The sequence below is a fragment of the Vanacampus margaritifer genome, chromosome 9, assembly GCF_051991255.1.
Source record: "Vanacampus margaritifer isolate UIUO_Vmar chromosome 9, RoL_Vmar_1.0, whole genome shotgun sequence".
NCBI classification, from domain to species: Eukaryota; Metazoa; Chordata; class Actinopteri; order Syngnathiformes; family Syngnathidae; genus Vanacampus; species Vanacampus margaritifer.
This window is the reverse complement of record NC_135440.1, coordinates 18,317,341-18,335,374: the sequence shown is the minus strand read 5'-3', so window position 1 is coordinate 18,335,374 and position 18,034 is coordinate 18,317,341. Positions and strand designations below refer to the sequence as shown.

General features: G+C 41.3%; 2 protein-coding genes across 4 annotated transcripts; one reads left to right on the top strand and one right to left on the bottom strand.

Moving 5' to 3' along the window:
• Window positions 1–284: 284 nt before the first annotated feature.
• On the top strand, window positions 285–7,695 carry otoa (otoancorin). Its single transcript, XM_077575615.1, has 19 exons — window positions 285–295; window positions 383–491; window positions 560–775; window positions 861–1,022; window positions 1,094–1,234; window positions 1,338–1,387; window positions 2,430–2,553; window positions 2,984–3,105; window positions 3,187–3,328; window positions 3,400–3,593; window positions 3,671–3,761; window positions 4,034–4,139; window positions 4,681–4,904; window positions 5,008–5,157; window positions 5,488–5,630; window positions 5,804–5,940; window positions 6,770–6,867; window positions 6,943–7,099; window positions 7,303–7,695. The coding sequence occupies exons 1-19, from the start codon at window positions 285–287 to the stop codon at window positions 7,383–7,385; spliced, it is 2,460 nt and encodes an 819-aa protein (XP_077431741.1). The 3' UTR covers window positions 7,386–7,695.
• Window positions 7,696–7,744: 49 nt separating this feature from the next.
• Window positions 7,745–17,927, bottom strand: znf687a (zinc finger protein 687a). Of its 3 annotated transcripts, none has more exons than XM_077576615.1 (11): window positions 17,887–17,927; window positions 15,488–17,129; window positions 14,218–14,467; window positions 13,772–13,938; window positions 13,508–13,692; window positions 12,580–12,756; window positions 12,339–12,501; window positions 12,039–12,257; window positions 11,837–11,946; window positions 11,534–11,627; window positions 7,745–11,375 (listed from the first exon to the last, which is right to left on the bottom strand). In XM_077576615.1, exons 2-11 carry the CDS (start codon window positions 17,114–17,116, stop codon window positions 10,779–10,781), a joined length of 3,591 nt encoding a protein of 1,196 aa, XP_077432741.1. In that variant the 5' UTR covers window positions 17,117–17,129; window positions 17,887–17,927; the 3' UTR covers window positions 7,745–10,778. The 3 variants fall into 3 exon arrangements, with proteins under 3 accessions (XP_077432741.1, XP_077432744.1, XP_077432743.1); XM_077576618.1 differs by having other exon boundaries at window positions 7,745–11,372; XM_077576617.1 differs by lacking the exon at window positions 17,887–17,927 and adding an exon at window positions 17,625–17,669.
• Between the last annotated feature and the right edge of the window lie 107 nt (window positions 17,928–18,034).

Sequence of the window (18,034 nt, the reverse complement as noted above, 5' to 3'; positions counted from 1 at the left end):
TTATACAGACAATATTTACTGTAAGTAACATTTGAACATTCTCAACGGTCAACCGTAGAAAATAAGTTGACCAAAATACAATGAAGAAAACAAGAACGAAGCGGCACAGAAAATAGATGAATGGGTGCTAGCCAGAGCTTTGGTGCCATCTTGTGGCATGTTTTAGCAGCGAGATGCCACAAGATGGCGCCAAAGCCCTGCCCAGCACCAATTTTACCGTTTTAGGATGAAAAAAAAACGTGAATAAGTGAATGTATGAATAGTGAACTGCAAATAGGCACAAAATGTCATTCAAGTTATTCACTGTTTTTCAAGTTTTATATCTACATCCATCTTCTACAGTTTTGCCATTTTAAGCTACAACGTCTTTGAAACTCCTCAGGCTTGGCTCACTGGCTTGTTACTATGATGAACCTCCGGTCTTGACTCCTGAACTCAGTTGGAATTTCTTCGCTCAGCTTGAACTCTGCGACAACCCGAACACCAAAAAGGTACCACATCGATCTGCAACAAAACTCTACAAAGCACAAATTACATTTTCTTTCCTGTCCAACTCAAGAGGCAGCTTCTACAGGCGCTGACATCCAACTCCAACTGGACTGGCTATGAAGTTCTTAGCACGTTGGGTGCCGGTGTAGCCTTTTTGTCTGCCCAACAGCTGGCGAACATCTCTAACGCTGATCTCAAAGAGATGCTTCTAAACCGTGGACCCAACATCCACTGGACAAAGTCTCAAATACACACAATAGTCCGGAAATTGTTGGGAGAGAAGATGGTGAGGCCCTTTAGCATCTTTAGCATTTTCTGTAGCTATTCTCTTCATTGCGAGCAGCGACCTTACCTTCTGCATTTCCACAAAGTGCGAGAGCGCTGATCTGCTGCTACTGGCTCCGGTTATCGAAGGCGTGCCAAACTGCGTGCTGGAACACGTCAGCATCCAGGAGTTTGCAAACAACACCGAGGCTCTGAGGAACATCTCCAAAAGGATGAGGAGAAGTCAGATCAAGGCTATGTTACAAGTGGTAAGAATCAAGCATAGGATTAATTAACAATGATGCTGGGATGTGAAAAGGAATTTTGTACGTCCCTGTAGCTGCGGAGAAGCAATCAAACTTCAGAGCTTGTGCATTTTCTGCCCGGTTCTTTGCTGCGCGGCATGTCTTTACCAGACCTGGATGATGCCAATATAAGCTCCCCTGAGCATGTGAGAGGCGAAAGCCTGAAGAGATCACAGGTAGCAAGAATATTCTGCAGCAATGGTCCAAGTTTGTGAGTACTACACGGGTGGAAACTGCACAGTGATGCTGCTAACTGTTCCTGTCCTGTTTTTTTCTTAGGCCGCCTTTCTTGCAAGAAAGTTTTATATGGAAAATAAGCTACACTTTTGGTAAGAGGTTACTGAAATATTTTGCCAAGAATCATGAGATATTTTTTTAAAGTGAAGGATTGTAGTCGTGTATCTGCCAAAACAACAAAATATGGCAGTTGTTGAAATACTATTAGCCTTCAAAAGACTTAAACCATGAAAAATGTATTTTATTTTATATTTTTTAATTTCTTCTTGCCTATTTCTGAAAATGTGTCGAACCGGTTCTTCAATTCCGAGTTTCTGCGCCCATCGCCCATGACATGGTAAGATAGGCGAGGTGAAGATTTTGAGCCACTTTCAAATGACACAATCTCAAGCACTATCACAGCAGAGGTACTGCACTCTTAAAAACAGTTAAGCCAAATTGGGTCAAAAGGGACTAACCCAACTTTTTGGGTTATTCATTTAAGTCAAAAGTTGGGGCAAATGAACAACCCATATCATTGGGTTGCTTTGTGAGTTATTCATTTAATTTGACCCAATTTTTTGGGTTGAATAACTAAAAAAGTTGGGTCAATTCATTTGGGCTATTCAATTAACCCCAAAAGTTGGGTCAAGTGAATAACCCACAAAACAACCCCAAAAATTGGGTTGCTTTGTGCGTTATTAATTTAATTTTACTCTACTTTTGAGGTCAAAACATTGAGTTGGTCCATTCTTGACCCAATTTGGGTTATTTTTGACCCAACTCTTTTTAGAGTGTATCATATACAAACACCCCTCCGACACAGGTGTGACGCCCGGTCTATCATGTCAAAGCCAAAAGGTAAGCAGAGCCGCATTGACTTTTTTTTTTTTTTTTTTAAATGCACAAATTAGCATTAACTAACAGCGTTAGCTTCTGATAAGCGATGAAGTTAATTGAAGTCGTCAAAGCCATAACAGTGGGTAGGAGCGTTGTGTTTTTAGAACCCACAAAAAAACAAGACAAAATTAATCTAAACAACGAAAACACAGACCACGACATTAGACCTGTTGTAAAATGTGAAAAGATTCACAATAAGTCTCGACATTTGAATTGGGACACATCTACAGTCGTGTGTCACTGTGTTTACCACAGGAGAAATCTGGGTTCCATCCTCCAGGGTGTTACCTGTGAGATGATTGACAACATTGCCGACGTAAACATAGAGGACATGATCCAGGCTATAGAGGAGACCCCATGGTGGCTCTCCAAATTGCAGGTATACTCACACACTTAACGTGATGCACTTACATGATTTGTACAGTGAACCCCAACTATTCAAGGAGGTTAGGGATTTTCTACTTAACTTTGTTTGCTACCGAGCCAACGCTAGCAACTCCTCCGCTAGCATGCCGCCTTAGGGACATCGTGCCTCTTTGAATTCAGTTGATAATGCGCTGGTTGCTCTTTTTTGGTAACACCAAATCTATTGGTTAGCCCATGTGTTAGCATTAAGCTAGCTGGCCACGGCAAAGTTATACAGTAAACTTCACCTGGGAGATTAAAGCTTCTTTTCTCAAGAATTGTTTACTATTTGCCAAACAACTGCTTGTTGTCAAGTGAGTTACGTTGCGTTAGCTGACACTAGTATTGAAAGGTTTTGCCCGTAAATCAAAGCAAAAAAAAAAGTCTGAAATCTGCACGTTCAGGTTGGATGCGCGGCCCGCAAATACTTTGCAGCTTTGCGGAAAGGGCGACGGGATTACTTCAAAAACATCACAGAGGAGGAGTTCAATACTACTATGCCAATAATTCTAATCATTCACCTGAGGTAAGAACACATAAATATCAATCGATGGCTGCAAGGACAAACTATAAAAGTTCAGTGTTGCTTTCTTGGCGTGTCATTCAGGCCTTGGGAATGGCAGAATTTGCCCGACTCTTTTTGCAACATTTTCCTCAACAAGTTGGGAGCAGCCAACCTCACTTTGCTGCCTCATCGAAGTCCGTCTCGACTCGCTCTGACCCGCAGAGCGCTGCAATGCCTGACCAAAGTACACACGCGCGCACACACACTGCTGATGACACTCTAACCTGTTATATGTAACAAATATCATGTTCACAGGAGAAACATACGTCCGAACTGACCGTGGAGGACGTTTCCAGACTGGGCCCGCTTTTATGTGAGCTTGAAGTCCCCACATTGAGCCTCCTGCCGCACCATGTCCTCAACGTCAGCCTGCGGGCGATGTCCTCCTGCCGGCACATTCCTCTTCGCAACAGGCCGGCACTGATGCAGCTCGTCAGACGCATGTTTGGGTAATCCCTGCCTATAAAAGATAACATATCGCATACTGTAGTCAACTTTGTTTTTGTTTGGTTAAAATTTACTGCAGAGACCCATCGGAATGGTACGAGGAATTAATGGAGTCACTCGGTGGGTGGATGGATTGGGATGAGAGCGTACTATATGCTCTGCCTCATAAGGTATGAATGATATGAGGGGGTAATTCCAATTTTGTCATTTCGCAGGAGAGTGATTTGGTTAAAATTTTATGGCTGCAAATTTTTTTTGGGGGGGATTTGTATGTTATTTTTATGTAAATTAATTCATCTAGATTAAGACTTTGCAGAAATTGTGTTTTTCCCCAACATATTCTGCTAAATCTAACAATTTTGAACTTAGATCACATTGCTTGCACTTAAAAAAAAAATTTATTAATTAACCACCCATCACGTTTCCATGTACTCTTTGCTAGCCTTGGATGAGCGACATCTTATATTTTCTGAGGCCTCGACTGTCTCACGTGTCCAAAGCACTGAGGAGGAAACTCTTCAACCTCATCACGTCAACTAATGAGGAAGGTGTGCAAATTACCTCTTTCAACTCATTCACCCCCAGCCATTTTCACCGAAGCAACCCCCTTCGCTCATGGCCGGTTTACTGGATTTGGCAAGGCCCACAGAATATTGTGTTCTATTGCTATAAAAACATGGAACCTACTAAAAGAAAGCTTAGTCTCTTCTTTGAGCAAGAAAAAAAGTATATTTGTATCTGTTTCCGTTTTGCATCAATTAGCATTAGAATATAGCTAAGTTTCATTATTATTCACATACCTGTTGAATACGCTGGCAAAAAGAGCTTGTTGCAACATGGCCCTGGTTGATCTCTTATACTCTGCTGCCACCTGCTGGCCGTTTTTTTTTTGTAATAACTACCATTGCTTTTAGTGACCTCTTCAGATCTCAAGGCTGCTCTAGCATTAAAACGAAACAAACCATAAAAGACGTTTAAATACGTTTTTGGGAGTGCAGGACAAATATTAAAAAACAAATGTTTATGGTTTGAATGAGTTAAAATGTGTCCACGCTGGTTGTTTCAATATTCCACTCTCTTTTTTTCCAGTCAATGGTACCACTAACTATACTGACATGAAGAGGATCAGCTTCAATAGTTGTATACCGACTGTGAGTTTAATAAAAGACTTGGGAAAGGACAATGTGTTCTGGTCAAGCACACAATTGGATAAGATGTCAGCAGACACCTTCTTGGAAACCATGGAAACGCTTGGCAGTGTCCCTGACTACAAGGCAGAGCAGCTGGCTGTGCTCACTGAGATGGCCATTGAGGTATAGTCCAAATTCCATCCGTCCATTTTCTACAGCGCCAGTCCTCATTACACACATATTTGGACCACACATTTCCAGTTTTGAGGTTGTTGTTTGTGTCTAGGCTCTGGGCCCAGCGTCGAATATGAGCGAGAGCATCGTAGCCAGTCTGGGATGTATCGCTCGGGGTTTGTCTAATTCAGACTTGGAGAAGTTGGCCTTCTCCATGGACAGGCTGGAGGATGTCGCTTACTGTGGCTGGAATGATTCACAGGTGGAGCATAGCAATATAGCGGGAACTTTTACGGTTAAATACGACTCATTTGGGGATTTAGAGATGTCTTGTTTTTACAATAATTGTTTTTCTTCAGATGATACAGGGTGACTAACAGACTTAGCCCAAAATAGGTCTCGTTGGCTCCATTGTACTGCCATCTAGTGGAAGAGCATGTAATTATTCTGCCTGTCACTGGCATAGATAGATGAACAAATATACATTATTTTAAGTAACTAATTTTCTGACCAATGAAGTGAAATTAGTCTCCTGCACTAAAGTGTTTGTGAATTACTGCATGAATGTGTTTTGTCCAACATGCGTCAACAGTTGCGAGCAGTGTGGAAAAGCGTCTCCGAACGTGCCGAGCTGACGGCTAAGCAGCTGAAGGCTTTCCACATGGTGGCGCTCAACCAGTTCATGTGCGGCCTGAACACTAGCGAGATCGCACAACTCGACACGTACGCTTTCAGGTTCGAGCCAGCCGTCTTGTATTGTGATTCCCATTTAACATGAAATATACAGGTTAAAGGTCACAAAAAAACACTTTTGAAATGACTTTTTCCTGTTGTCATTATTAGATGGAATATGTCAAATTTGGAGGAAAAATGAATTTAATCCGCGTATGTGTGTGTACATCACACAGGGATGCTGTGGGTTCCCTCAACGACATCCGCTGTTCGCTCGAAATTGCTCGGCAATTTAAAAGTCTGGCCGTGTTGGCATTCGGACCAGTCGGAAACTGGACTGAAGCGTCAGTTGCAGAAATGGGCAACCTGGTCGGTGAGTCTGTGTGAAATTTTACACACATCGTTTTTGTACTACAAATTATTTCGACAAATTGCTGGGTGCAATTATTATTTTTTTAGGTATCTCGGCACAATAAGCAATATTTTAAGGAACAAATAGATGAACCCAAGATTGGGGCACAGCTCTACATATTTTTTGGTTAAACCTTATTTATATAATTTTTATTAGGGGTGTCAGGCGGTTAAAATTCTAAAATTGTTAACTCACAATCATCGCACATTATATATTTGTTCTAAATGGACTATTTCATACTATTGTTAACATAAAAGGGCAAAAAATGTGAAAATAATAGAAACATGGCTGCACTTTTTAGTCATTGATAGAGTCATTTCATAATAATTCATGACATTGAGTTAAAATTAATAAGATGCACTGTACTGTAAAAAAAAAAAAAGCGAGTGTGATATTGATTTGTGTTGAAGTCCTTTTTTTGCCACTAGATGGCATAATTGCATTTGGAAGACATTGGTGACAGCTCAGTGCATTTTTCTTTTCATATTAAGAGCTATCTAATCTTTAACATTAAGTAAATTCTGAAATTCTGCACATTTTTAAAATTGTAAAATACAAATTGACCCATCTCCACTAATATATGCATTATTATTAAATTTATTACTGCTAAAATGTGACGTGGACGTGTCTGCTGCGTTGCGACTAACTCCCCAATACAGGCTTTCCAGGTAAAGTGCGGCCATTAATCTTGTGTAAAAAAAAAAAAAAAATGGTGGCCTTTAAATTAACTAAAAATTAATACACTAATTTTGACACCCCTAATTTTTGGAAACTTCCTACGTGTTTTCAGTTGGCTTGGACGCAGACGAGATGGCTTCTTTGGACCCATCCGTCCTGGCATTTTTTCAAGAGAGCAGCATCCCGCAATTCCCTGCAGAGAGCATTGCCGTGAGTGGCAGCCTTTCCCTGCATTTTAACACGGGGAAAATGCGGGCTTACTTTCTAATGCCCTCTCGACATCAGGCGCTCTCTGTGGCTCAACTGGAGGCTCTTGGCCCCGAAAACGGCGCCATGGTAACCCAAAGTCAGCGAGACCGGCTCACAGATGCTCAACTGGCCGCCCTGGAGCAGACCGAGATCGGGTCCCGTAGTGACAGCCAAGTACTTGCTCATCGATCAGGTGTTTTTATATATATATTATAAGAGGTGATTGCAGCTAATAATAAAAAATATTATGCAGTCTGAATATTAACAGTGATCCTAAATATAGGGAAACAAATACTTAATTATTTGCAATTAAAAATTAAATACAAAAGCAAGTCTACAAATTTGTGCGTGTGTGTGGCAATCACCGCAATGAACTTGCGTTTCCCTCTCATGCAGGGGCTCCTTCCGTGAACTTTGAGGGCGTTGCAGGATTTTTGAAGCCGTTTCTGGCCCTCCTCGTTGGTTTTGCGCTGATGTGACGACCCGTCGAGACCCACCTGCGAACATCACTGGAAAACAGCTAACATACTGCAGTCAAACATTATACAGTGCCTCCATATATACTTACAGAAACCCATATTTGGACTAGGGATGGATATTTCTCTACATGGCCTTGATCAAGTATGGGGACTTTTTTATTAATATATATAATAATATATAATATTAGATTTTTATTATTATTATTTTCTTAGCTGATAAAAAAAATAAGTGATTCCCAAACTTGTGAATTGTAGTCTCTTTATAATAGTGTGTTTTCATGGAAAACAAATTGTCTGTGTGACCCTTAAATTTTGCTTAGTAAAACTTTGAAGGAAATAAAGATGACAAATAGATCACGTGACAATGTGCCACATTTTTATTTTTCCCCACAGACATTTGAGCATGTAGATCAAAACGTTGCTAAAGCATTGATTGCCCACCTGAGACGGTAATCACAAACGCGCACAGCTTGTGGCTACGCAAACAACAACAACAGCGCATTAAAGGAAGTGTTTCAAACAAATATATATAAAAAAAAATAAGCTCTGCTGACAGCCACCGAGCGACTGACTACGATTATCTGAACTCTTCTGCAGATATCAACACGCAGCTATTTTAAACCAATGAAACTCTATAGCAAACATTTTAAATACAAGTCAATCACATTATCATTTTCAAAGATTTTGAGATGTTTACAACAAACACGGATCACAAGTGATAACTGACCGTTCAAAGCAGAACTAAATCAACTGAAGCGAATGAAAGTGAAGTTGACACTAATGCAGTGATTCCCAAACACTAGCGTGTTGTGGATTATTATTCAACTAAACTGCTAAAATTACATTTGTGAGTAAATTGACACAAGAACATTTTTTTTAGTGATCATCATTTTTGTCCGGTGGTGTGCTGTGACATTTATTTGAATGTAAAAATATGCCTTTGCTCATAAAATGTTGGGAAACACTGCACTAGTGAACTTGTAGAGATAGGATCCCTTTTTTTGAATGCTCATTTCAGTTTCACTTTCAAAGGAACATAAACAGAGGAGCTCAACAGTCTCCTTTCTAACTACGTACAGTGGAAGCTTCAAAGTACAAATTAAACATATCCCTTTGGCCTTTTTTCTGATGTCTCACTTTTGGTTGCTCAGTGTAATATAACCAGTTTGTCATCAATGATAAAATAAGAATGGCATGTAAATTGCAAGGTCAGCGTTTGTTGTTGTTTTGTTTTTTTTTAGGTGGGTAACAGGTTATTTATTGTGAAAAGACACACACTTAAGTGAATACTTTAAGGTCAACTATAAAGCTTGTCATGTATTTTAACACATGTGAAATGTTCAATAGCCAATTTCTAGTTTGCGTTAAGTCACGCATAATAACGTAGTGTGTCATTTAAGTTTATTCTTTTTTTTTTTTAAGTCAATTCACTCGAGTCGTGTATGATCAGTAAGAATGTTCAAATGTTGACAAAAGAGGTCAAATATTGCTTCAAATCTTTCGAGATGGTGACAAACGTATTATTTTGAACTTTAAAGGATCCACTGTAAATACAAATCTATTGGACTGCCCGGCGCAGAACATTTAGTATCAAGTATGTCAAAAAAAAAAAAGTCAAAAAAAAAAAAAGATCTGTTAGATGACAACGGGCCATCCCTAAAGCAACTGCTGAACTGCAACCAAGGACCAGACATTCAGGTGTCACAGAGGAAGGCCGTATTCATTATTCCAGTAGTATTCATTATTGTCATGAACCACAACACAATTTGGTTGAAACTCTTTGAATGCACCCGTAGAGTTTTCTGACATTTCCTGAGGGAATTTGTGTGTGTGTGTGTGTGTGTGTGTGTGTGTGTGAGATCAAATGCACAGCAGCTCCTCATTCCCTCATGTAAAGTGGTTGCACATACTATGTCTATTTTGCCCCTACATAGATTTTTGGGGAATCTACGTGAGCTGTATTTTTTTGCCAGCCATGTTTGGTGGTCGATCTGGATAACAAATACTTGAAATTGAAAGACAAGTGAACCGAATCGTCCTTCTTTTTGCTGTATAACCGTAGCTAGATTATACATTTTACTAGTGGTTGACGGTTCATGTGCAATAATTACCTGCATTACAGGCTGTGTCTAGGGAGGTGCCTCTAAGCGCAATTACCCTAAAGTTAATTTCGGCATTCGAAAAGCAACGTTATAGTGGAACCCCCAAAGTGGAACGCGCCCATGTTTTAGTTCAAACTAAATTTTGAGCTTGGAATTCAAACGTCCACAATTATGTTGCCCTTCAGTACAGCAAGCATCTGAAGTCATCTTTTTTATTATTATTTTTTATCTTTGGCTATTTTGTGACACCACTGGCTGATGGTGACCAACAAGAAATTGGCCGGAGAAGCTTGCATATAGACTATTTCTTGTTCCCTCTCCTTTGTGGCAATACGGCAAAAAAAAAAAAAAAGAAGAAGAAAAAAAGACTGTTTTCTTTCGTACAGTCCGATCTTGATCTTGTTTTATACTGCCTATTTTAAAACATTGGTACTGAAAACAATGGAAACTTGAGAGTACTTAAATAAAATATTAAAACAATGTTTACTCAAAAATACCAGAAATATAAAACAACGTACAACAACAGTGAACTGTTTACAGTACAGTAGAAGCCCCATAAACAAACTGACTATCTTGGGAATGACAAAAAGACACATTAAAATGCCCAAAAAAATTCCCCACCACAGCAATTATTTGTGCTCACCGTCATCGACCTGAAATTTATCACGATCACAAATCTCGATTATGTAATCGTAAAATTTGAGTTTGTCTGTATTTAACTTTTATTATACAGTGTTTACCAGTTGTGCTCGTTAAAACATTGCCGGCAAAGTGTACTAAGGTTTTGTTAAGATGGTGGTTTGACCATGACGGACAATCACACTCAGTTACTGCCATAAAAAAATTTTTTAAATCTACTCTTGAGGTCTTTTCTATACAAATATTTTCTGCAATTATTGCAAATCCGGGTTACGCCATCGCCATAGTAAACACTTAATTTTTTCTGATGTCATTTTTTTTTTGAATTTACAATAGCTTGGAAGTCAACCAGCATCATGGAACGGATTGCGTCTGACATTGGAGGTTCCACTGTAAATGATATCCTGAGTGTCACATTTAGATGGTTAAGGCTTATGGCAATCATCTTTGATTGTTTTATGTTCACGACTACTTGTGCGATATCTGGTTAAATTGAATGTCCATGACCAAAATGCAAAACCTCCTATCTTCAACTTCAATGGGGAAAGTTTAGATTGCTAAAAAAAGAGGTTTTACATTTTGGTCATGGATGCACTGAGCCAAATCTCCTCAATATATATAATAAGGCACGTTGTGAAAGGCTACTCACATCCTAGGTTGGTTTCCCCGTGTTTCTTGCATTAATAAAAGCCATTCCGTGAGTTCTGAAGTGCGTGTTGAGATCCGTGGCTTTGTCAAAGTGTTTGCCGCACACTTTACAGTTCAACTCGTCGTCATCTTCCTTGCCGGAAGTTTGAGAGGAAGGCGATGCAGGACAGCCGAGAGCATTCTCATCGGGCTTCTTGCCGTTAACGGGAGACGACGCCTCGCCCGCGCTTTGGCCTTGATGTTGGTCAGTGAACGCATCTCGGACCTTGTGGGTGATGAAGAGGTGGCGTGCCAGTGACTTGGTCGAAGTGAAGCAGGCACCGCATTGAGAACATTGTTGCCCGCCATCTTCCGTCGCCACTCGATGCTGGCTAATGTGCGCCTGGAATGTGGCCTGGTCTTCCGTGGTGAACCCGCACGGGGCGCAGCGGAACCCGGACTCGGGGGGAGAATAAGGGGCAGGTGCGGAGGATGATCTTAACTTTTTGAAGGTAGAGTAGTCTTCGTCGTGCTCCGTCTTGACGGCCGCTCGGCGTCTACGACGAGTCGGCAAAGCACCGTCGTGTTCCGAGGCGCTGTCGGCCTCATCTGTGCCTCCCTGCTAAGAAGACGACCATTTTACATTAGAAATACACTCATGGCCACCTTATGAAGTGCAACTGCTTCAAGCAAGCTATACACATTTTTGTTTAATTCTCTGACATTGTCAATCAAAAGTGAACATCAGGAATGCATTTTGTCAGTGTAGAACTGGCTTGCCTCCTGGCTCATGGCTTCCGTGCTGTGTTGAACCTGGATGTGTTTGTCCAACATGGCTCTGCTGCTGAACGTTTTCTTGCTGCCCCTACAGTACCTACACAAGCACAACAAAAAATTCATGAGAGTTCAAACAAAGAAGAAAAAAAAAAATCGGTAACTACATAAATGACTTGTCGATGCCCTACAACAACGATAGAAAATGATCTCATATCCCATACAAAATTATTTGGAGGAGAGAGTGGCAAATGAATACTGAAATTTGAGCAAATATTTATTTTAAAATGTAATTATAAATTCACTCACTGGCAGAAGAAGCGACTCCCGACCTTGTGTTTTTCGCGGACATGGCGTCTCAGACTGGATGAGGAGGAGAAGGAGCTCTCACATTTGTTACAAGGAAAGTTCTTCAAGATCTAAAAGCACACACAGTGCGGCATGAAAAAAAAACACGCTGTCTGACAAAAACAAAAAAAAGACAACAAAAAAAACATCTTAGCTTGACAACCTTGCCATGTTGATTAGCCATATGGCTGATGAACTCTCCCGAGCCGGTGTAGCATTCGTGGCAGTGAGCGCACTTCCACCCCGGGGTGGCCGTCGTGTTGGCGCCCTCTTCCTCCTCGCCGTCTTCCCCGTCTGAACTCTCGAACTTGACTGCAGGCTGAGGACATGAAACAGCAGCAGCTGGGGCGGTGGCTAATTCTTGCTTGGATGATTTGTGGTTCTGAAGAATAAGAAAAAAGAGATAGGGTTAAAAAAAAGTGAATGAGTGACGATTTGACTACAATATTAAGCATGCGTATACCTTGAAATGTTCCATTAGTACACTTCTCTGAGGAAACATCTTGGTGCACTCTGGACATTTATACACGTGAACCTTTTGACTGGCTAAATGTGTGTCAAAGTGGACGTACAGCAAAGTCTTGTGTGTAAAGACGGTATCACACATCACACATTTGTAGATCAACCTGTGAGAAACAATACAAGTTGAGCTGTTAGAGGCACACCCAGTATGTAAACACGTGACATGTCCGCGTGTCGCGTACATGGCCTGGCCATCGGTTAAGGCGGGATGCTGCGTGCTGATGTGGCTTTGAACACTGGACGCCGATTTGAACGCCATGGGACAGGTGGGGCACTTGTGGAACACGTCGCAATGGGCCTGTTGGATGTGAGCCTTCACCGAATTCAGCCCTCCAAACACCACCAGGCAACTAGAGCATCTGCACAGACAAAAACAAGAGCGCCCAATCAAGGCCAGATTGACCGTCAAGGCCAAACAATCGTGGCAGATAGTGGAAAATGTATTTCTCCTCCTCGTTTAGCTGTTAGAGATAATAGTACTATTGTATAAATAAAATAAAGCACAAGCTTTAGTTTTCAATAGCTGATGTGTCTTTATACACATTGACAGTTAAAAATTTAAAATGCTTATAATAAATGATGTCCGGAACACATTAATTCATTTATTAAGATGAAGAAATCATCTGCAAGTTAACTTTTAAGCCCTTTTCACACTGCACTTAGTGTGAAAGAGTTGCATGGCCGTCCAAAAAGATGACAACACCCCCGGTGTGCCCATATATGGGAGGGCTGGCGTAAAAGCCCAACAGGAAGTAAACACTCAAACTTTTGCGGTCACCACGTTCATTAAAGCTCATTTATGCTGTTACGTGTAAATAACTCTTCTTCCATTTGAGGCGCTTGTCTGACGTTACAGCGACGCCACTTTTGAATAGAACAATTTTTAATTTGAGCAGTTTTTCCATTCAGTGGTGCCAGCCCCCACCACACTAATGAATGGGCTTGTCTCGGGCATGCTGCACATTGCTAAGTGCAGTGTGAAAGGTGCTTTAGACTTTGAAATAATATCTAAGTGTTTTGTGGCATCAATACTCACATTTTTTTCACTGAGGTTCACTATAAATAACAGTAAGTAAAGTCTTGAACGGCCAGTGTGTGCTGACGACATACCTGTATCCGATGCGTCGTGAAAAGTGCAAACAAGCGTGATCCAGATGTGATTGAAAGAATTCCAGCTTGGAGGTGCCGCCGCACTCGGGGCAAACGCACGGCGGGCTGCCTTGATGGATGCGTTGATGAGCTGCCGCGCTGCAGGCGTTGGGCAGCATCATCGGAGGGGAGCATTCCGTGCATGGCTGGAGAGAAAAAGAAGAAAAAAAATCAGAGCTTGTGTGTACATTTCAAAAGGAAACTAATTGTACACAAATGACTCACTGTGTTTTCAGCTTGTTTGATTTCTTGGAAATGCTGCATCACCTCCTTTTTGCTGCTGAACTGAGTCTGACATTCTGGACATTTATTACCGATGTGCTGCACTGCGTCTAATTTCTTGTTAGGGGACGCTTGATGTGGCTGCGCTTTGGCCTGGAGGGTAGACTGTCCTAAAACAGATGATGACAATGTATGCAATGGAACCTGTCAATTCAAATATGATCCATTCGAAAATTCTGGATGACATGCTTAATTTTACAATCAATTATGCCCAGAGGAAATCATGAAAAGTGAATTCATCGTTTCTATGGTTGATTATAAAAACTGTTTTGTTTTTTTTACATGCGTGTTTTCCCAGCGTTGTTCAGTCTAAGGGTCATCATTTGAAAAAAAAAAAAAAAAGCAAACATGTTCAGAAAACAAACAGTACAGAAATGCTGGCCACTGACCATTGAGTTCATTCTGGCTTATCATCTGCTCCAAGGACACGGGTTTCATGACCAGGTGCGAGCACTGCATGATTAGGCCTCGCTCCTTGTGCTCCCGGGCGTGTAAAAGCAGGCTGCACTTGTTGTAGAAGGCCAGCCGCTTGGCGCAGTGGTTGCACGTCACCTCGATGCGCAGCGAGCGTCGGTCGTAGTGCCGGGCCAGACTCTGCTCCAGGGCGAAGGCGTCGCCGCACTCCAAACAGCGGTAACCCTGCAAGGGTCAGAGGCATGTTGTGACATCTGAGATGGGGTTCACGTTAGGTCAGGAAACAATATGGGATCCTCTGTTAATCATTAGAGGCTTAAAACAGGTTTGATTTAAACGGAACCACACACACATAAAAATATTTAATTCACGTTTATTTAAAAAAAAAAAACAATTCAGAGAAATCTTCTATTTTAATGCAGTGGTTCATTGACGCTTGAATTTTATTTGTTCATTGTAACTCAATTCTAAGTTGTACCTCAAATCATCTATCCCCATTTAAAGAAATGGACATTTGTTTAAATTAAATTACATTAAATTAATCTGTTCCTGCCTCCCCCCCAAAAATTAAAAATGTTGCGATAAGAAAAAAAAAGACTCTACAATATTGTACTGATGTACCGTATAAAGTCATAGTCAGATATTGCATAATTAAAAATAATGTGAAGAATATGGCCAAACAAATTAATCAGTCAGCCCAATTCATCTTATTAGTGCTTTTAAAATTGGCAAGAATCAGGCTTTTTTTTGGGCAGATTTTTTTTCAAACGCATTACAAGGTAAGAAAAAAAAACATCCTGTTTTTGCTGATTTTTCTCTCTGCTGTAAAGTTAAAGAAATACTAAAGGACTTGACACAATTGACGTACGCACTAATGGACAAAAAAAAGTAATTTTTCAAAATTTTTCTTTATTAATCGGTTATTAGAATTTTATTTTGCCAATATCAGAATAGGCATCAGCCTAAAAAAAATTCTGTTGGTCGGGCCCTAGTGAAGAATTAAACAGTTTTTGGCACGTTTCAATGGGCTTGTGTTTCGACTTTTTGTTGTTGCAAATAATAAAGAATATATGCCTCTCAGTATTGTTAAATTGTTGTTTACAATGACATTTTAACTGAATTAAGACAATTCATTTACATTAAAAAAAAAAAAAAAAGTTTTTCAAATCTGATTCTTTTTTTTTTTTTCAATTATTTTTGTAAATCAACCCTTGTTGTCACCAAGCTGTGGAGTTTGTCAGTTACCTGAGCAGGCAACGGCAGCCCCCACTCAGCAGGAGGCGGGGAGCTCAAGTCAGGTTTATAGCTGGGCAGCAGGTTCTTATTGGTGAGAATCTTGTTGAAGCTTTCCACCAGGTTGGTCTGGCTCTTGGATATGATGGCCCCGCCGCTGTTGACGATGGAGGCGGGTCGGCTGCTGCCCTGAGGGGAACTCTGGAGAGTCTTCTGACCCAGGCAGCGCAGGTTGACGCCACCGAGTGCAGTCGTTGAGGCGGTCATGGAAGGAAGAGGCGCGGTTTTGGCGACACTGACAACGGCGGGGGAGGATTTAGCTTTGATGGCCACTGAACGTTTTTCTTTGACTGTCATTTCTGGAAGCCCTGCACGAGACTGCTGAGAACCCCCCCTTTTAGGTCTTGGATTGGGAGCCTTTGGTGAAGATTTGGAAGAATTTGCACCTTTAGACTTGGCTCTTGGACCTCTTTTAAGTGTTGACTTACTCCGTGCGGGCACTTTGATTTTAACTTTGAGGGGTAACAATTCGGATGGGGCTGTTTTAACAGACACAGTGTCAGAAGATGACTTCTCGTTTACAGTTTGAGCATCTTCTACAGTTTTTCCGCTGTCATTTGGTCTGTCTGCTTGGCTTGGCTCGCTGTCCATAAGCTCATTGTAGTTCTCTAACTGAAGGCTTCTACTGGGAAACGGAAGCCCGGTCTCGCTGGGCGGTGGACTCTCAGGCGAGTCCCTTTCATCGATTACATGGTCGGGGTATTTCTCCTCTTGCACCGGTGCCAATTGACAGTTCTGAGCTGGTGGATGTGTAGCTCCGAGGGAAACGGACTTCTCCTCCTGCTCAGTCAATGTTTCAAGAGATGCATCGCTAGAAGAATGTGGAAGAGTGCATGAGGTGGCCTCAGGTGAGACGCAAAGCTCTGGTTGATGTCTGACATTGTGTTTCAATTTCGGAGGTGACGGCATGACAAATTCTGGGCTTTCGTGAATCACCAGAGGGCTTCCCAAGTCTGGTTCTGAGTCATCCTCGTCCATCTCAGAAGCAGTCTTTTTGCAAATACCCCCGTTCTGTGATAAAGGGGAAGATGGCGTATGAGGGAGGAGGTGTGCTTCCTCCCTCTGAGGCAAGCCAGACTGCGGAGAGGAAGGAACAGATAATTGAGTGGACTCCAGTTGCGAGTGGGGCTTCAAACCGATCACATCTTCAATCATGTTCCTGACCGATACAACCTCCATCGTATTCCCTTCAATGTCATCGTTCAACTTTAGCGGTGAAAGTTGCTGCCGTGGTGCTGCGTTGGATCCTTGCTGGTCACTAGCAGCAGACATATTAAAACCATTGGCAATCTGGGTAGCAGTGTCACTTATCCTGACATGAGAGTCTAAAAGAGCTCTTGTAGGGTTTTCTTTTTTTCCATCATCATCGTCGTCGTCGTCACAGGGTCGCACTGTGTTCATCACTATAACACTGACAGCAGGGGGGTCAGGTTGTGAGGCAGGGGAGCCGGGGAGGGATGAATTTTTTCTTTCATTGGTAGACACCTCATCCTCTTCTGGACTCGACTGAATAGCATCAATGTCGGGAATATCAAACGCTGCCAACAAATCATCAAAGTCTGGGGTCTTCACGTCCCCCATTGCAGCTTAAAACCTGCAAAGCCAAAAGTCAAGCAAAAGCAAGAGTTAGGCAAAGGTTAATTGAAGAAGAGCTTTGCGACATATTGTTCTTTTACCATGCAGTGCACACCATAATGGGTCAAGAATCATAATTGTCTATAGCAAATTATGAACTCTAAATCTTTTAAATGTATTAAGTCTGCCTGACATTAATAAATGAAAAGGGAAAAAGTGTACAGTGAATCTCTTTACGTCGTGTCAACTCGGACACGGAGCAGCCTCTGTATACAGACACTTTAGGAAGCACCTGTAAAAAAGAATGCAATGTATTTGTGTATTTTGGGTTAATGTGAAAAAGCCAACAAATTTCACAGTTAAGCGTTACATTTAAGTTATCGTCTTTGCGGTAAAATGTCAAAACAAGACACATTTGATCCAATCATTATGTAAAGGTGAATTAAAGTAATGTTTAGTTGTGTTTGGTGAGGTCGAATGGCGAACGTAAACTGGTATTTGTCCATTTACTCACAATAACAATTTATAACATAGCTTACTAAGGATGCTTTATTTCCAAGTGATGATTCAACAAGTGCTTCATTCGGCTAACAGCTCAACTTAGCACGCCACGGCTAGCTGGCCATGCTAGCGTCGGTCCGATAAGTTAAAAAGCATGCTTTATAAGCGAGACAATCGACTATTTTGCAAATGCGTTGCCTTATGTTTGTTATAGGTGTATTGATTGAGTAAATAATTCGTGCAAGAATCTATTGAAATGACTACAAGTCACCTACCAGCGAGTGTTTCCACTCCGTCGCGCAAATACGACGTCACCACTTTGCGCGACAGAACATAAGATACTACACGCTTTGCTCAAGTTTAAAATTGTTAGTGAAAAGTCGTGTTACAATGTTTCCTAAATTCTCAGTTATATTTTCTGCT

What these genes read in the sequence shown, in the direction of transcription:
- otoa (XM_077575615.1), top strand. An exon ending in TCAAGGCTATGTTACAAGTG is followed by an intron (nt 1,023 to 1,093) that starts GTAAGAATCAAG and finishes ACGTCCCTGTAG; the next exon opens with CTGCGGAGAAGCAATCAAAC. An exon ending in GGTGGCTCTCCAAATTGCAG is followed by an intron (nt 2,554 to 2,983) that starts GTATACTCACAC and finishes CTGCACGTTCAG; the next exon opens with GTTGGATGCGCGGCCCGCAA.
- znf687a (XM_077576615.1), bottom strand. Translation starts at nt 17,116, where the DNA reads ATGGGGGACGTGAAGACCCCAGACTTTGATGATTTGTTGGCAGCGTTT. An exon ending in GGCTGCCGTTGCCTGCTCAG is followed by an intron (nt 14,468 to 15,487) that starts GTAACTGACAAA and finishes TGACCCTTGCAG; the next exon opens with GGTTACCGCTGTTTGGAGTG. An exon ending in TTAACCGATGGCCAGGCCAT is followed by an intron (nt 12,502 to 12,579) that starts GTACGCGACACG and finishes TGTTTCTCACAG; the next exon opens with GTTGATCTACAAATGTGTGA.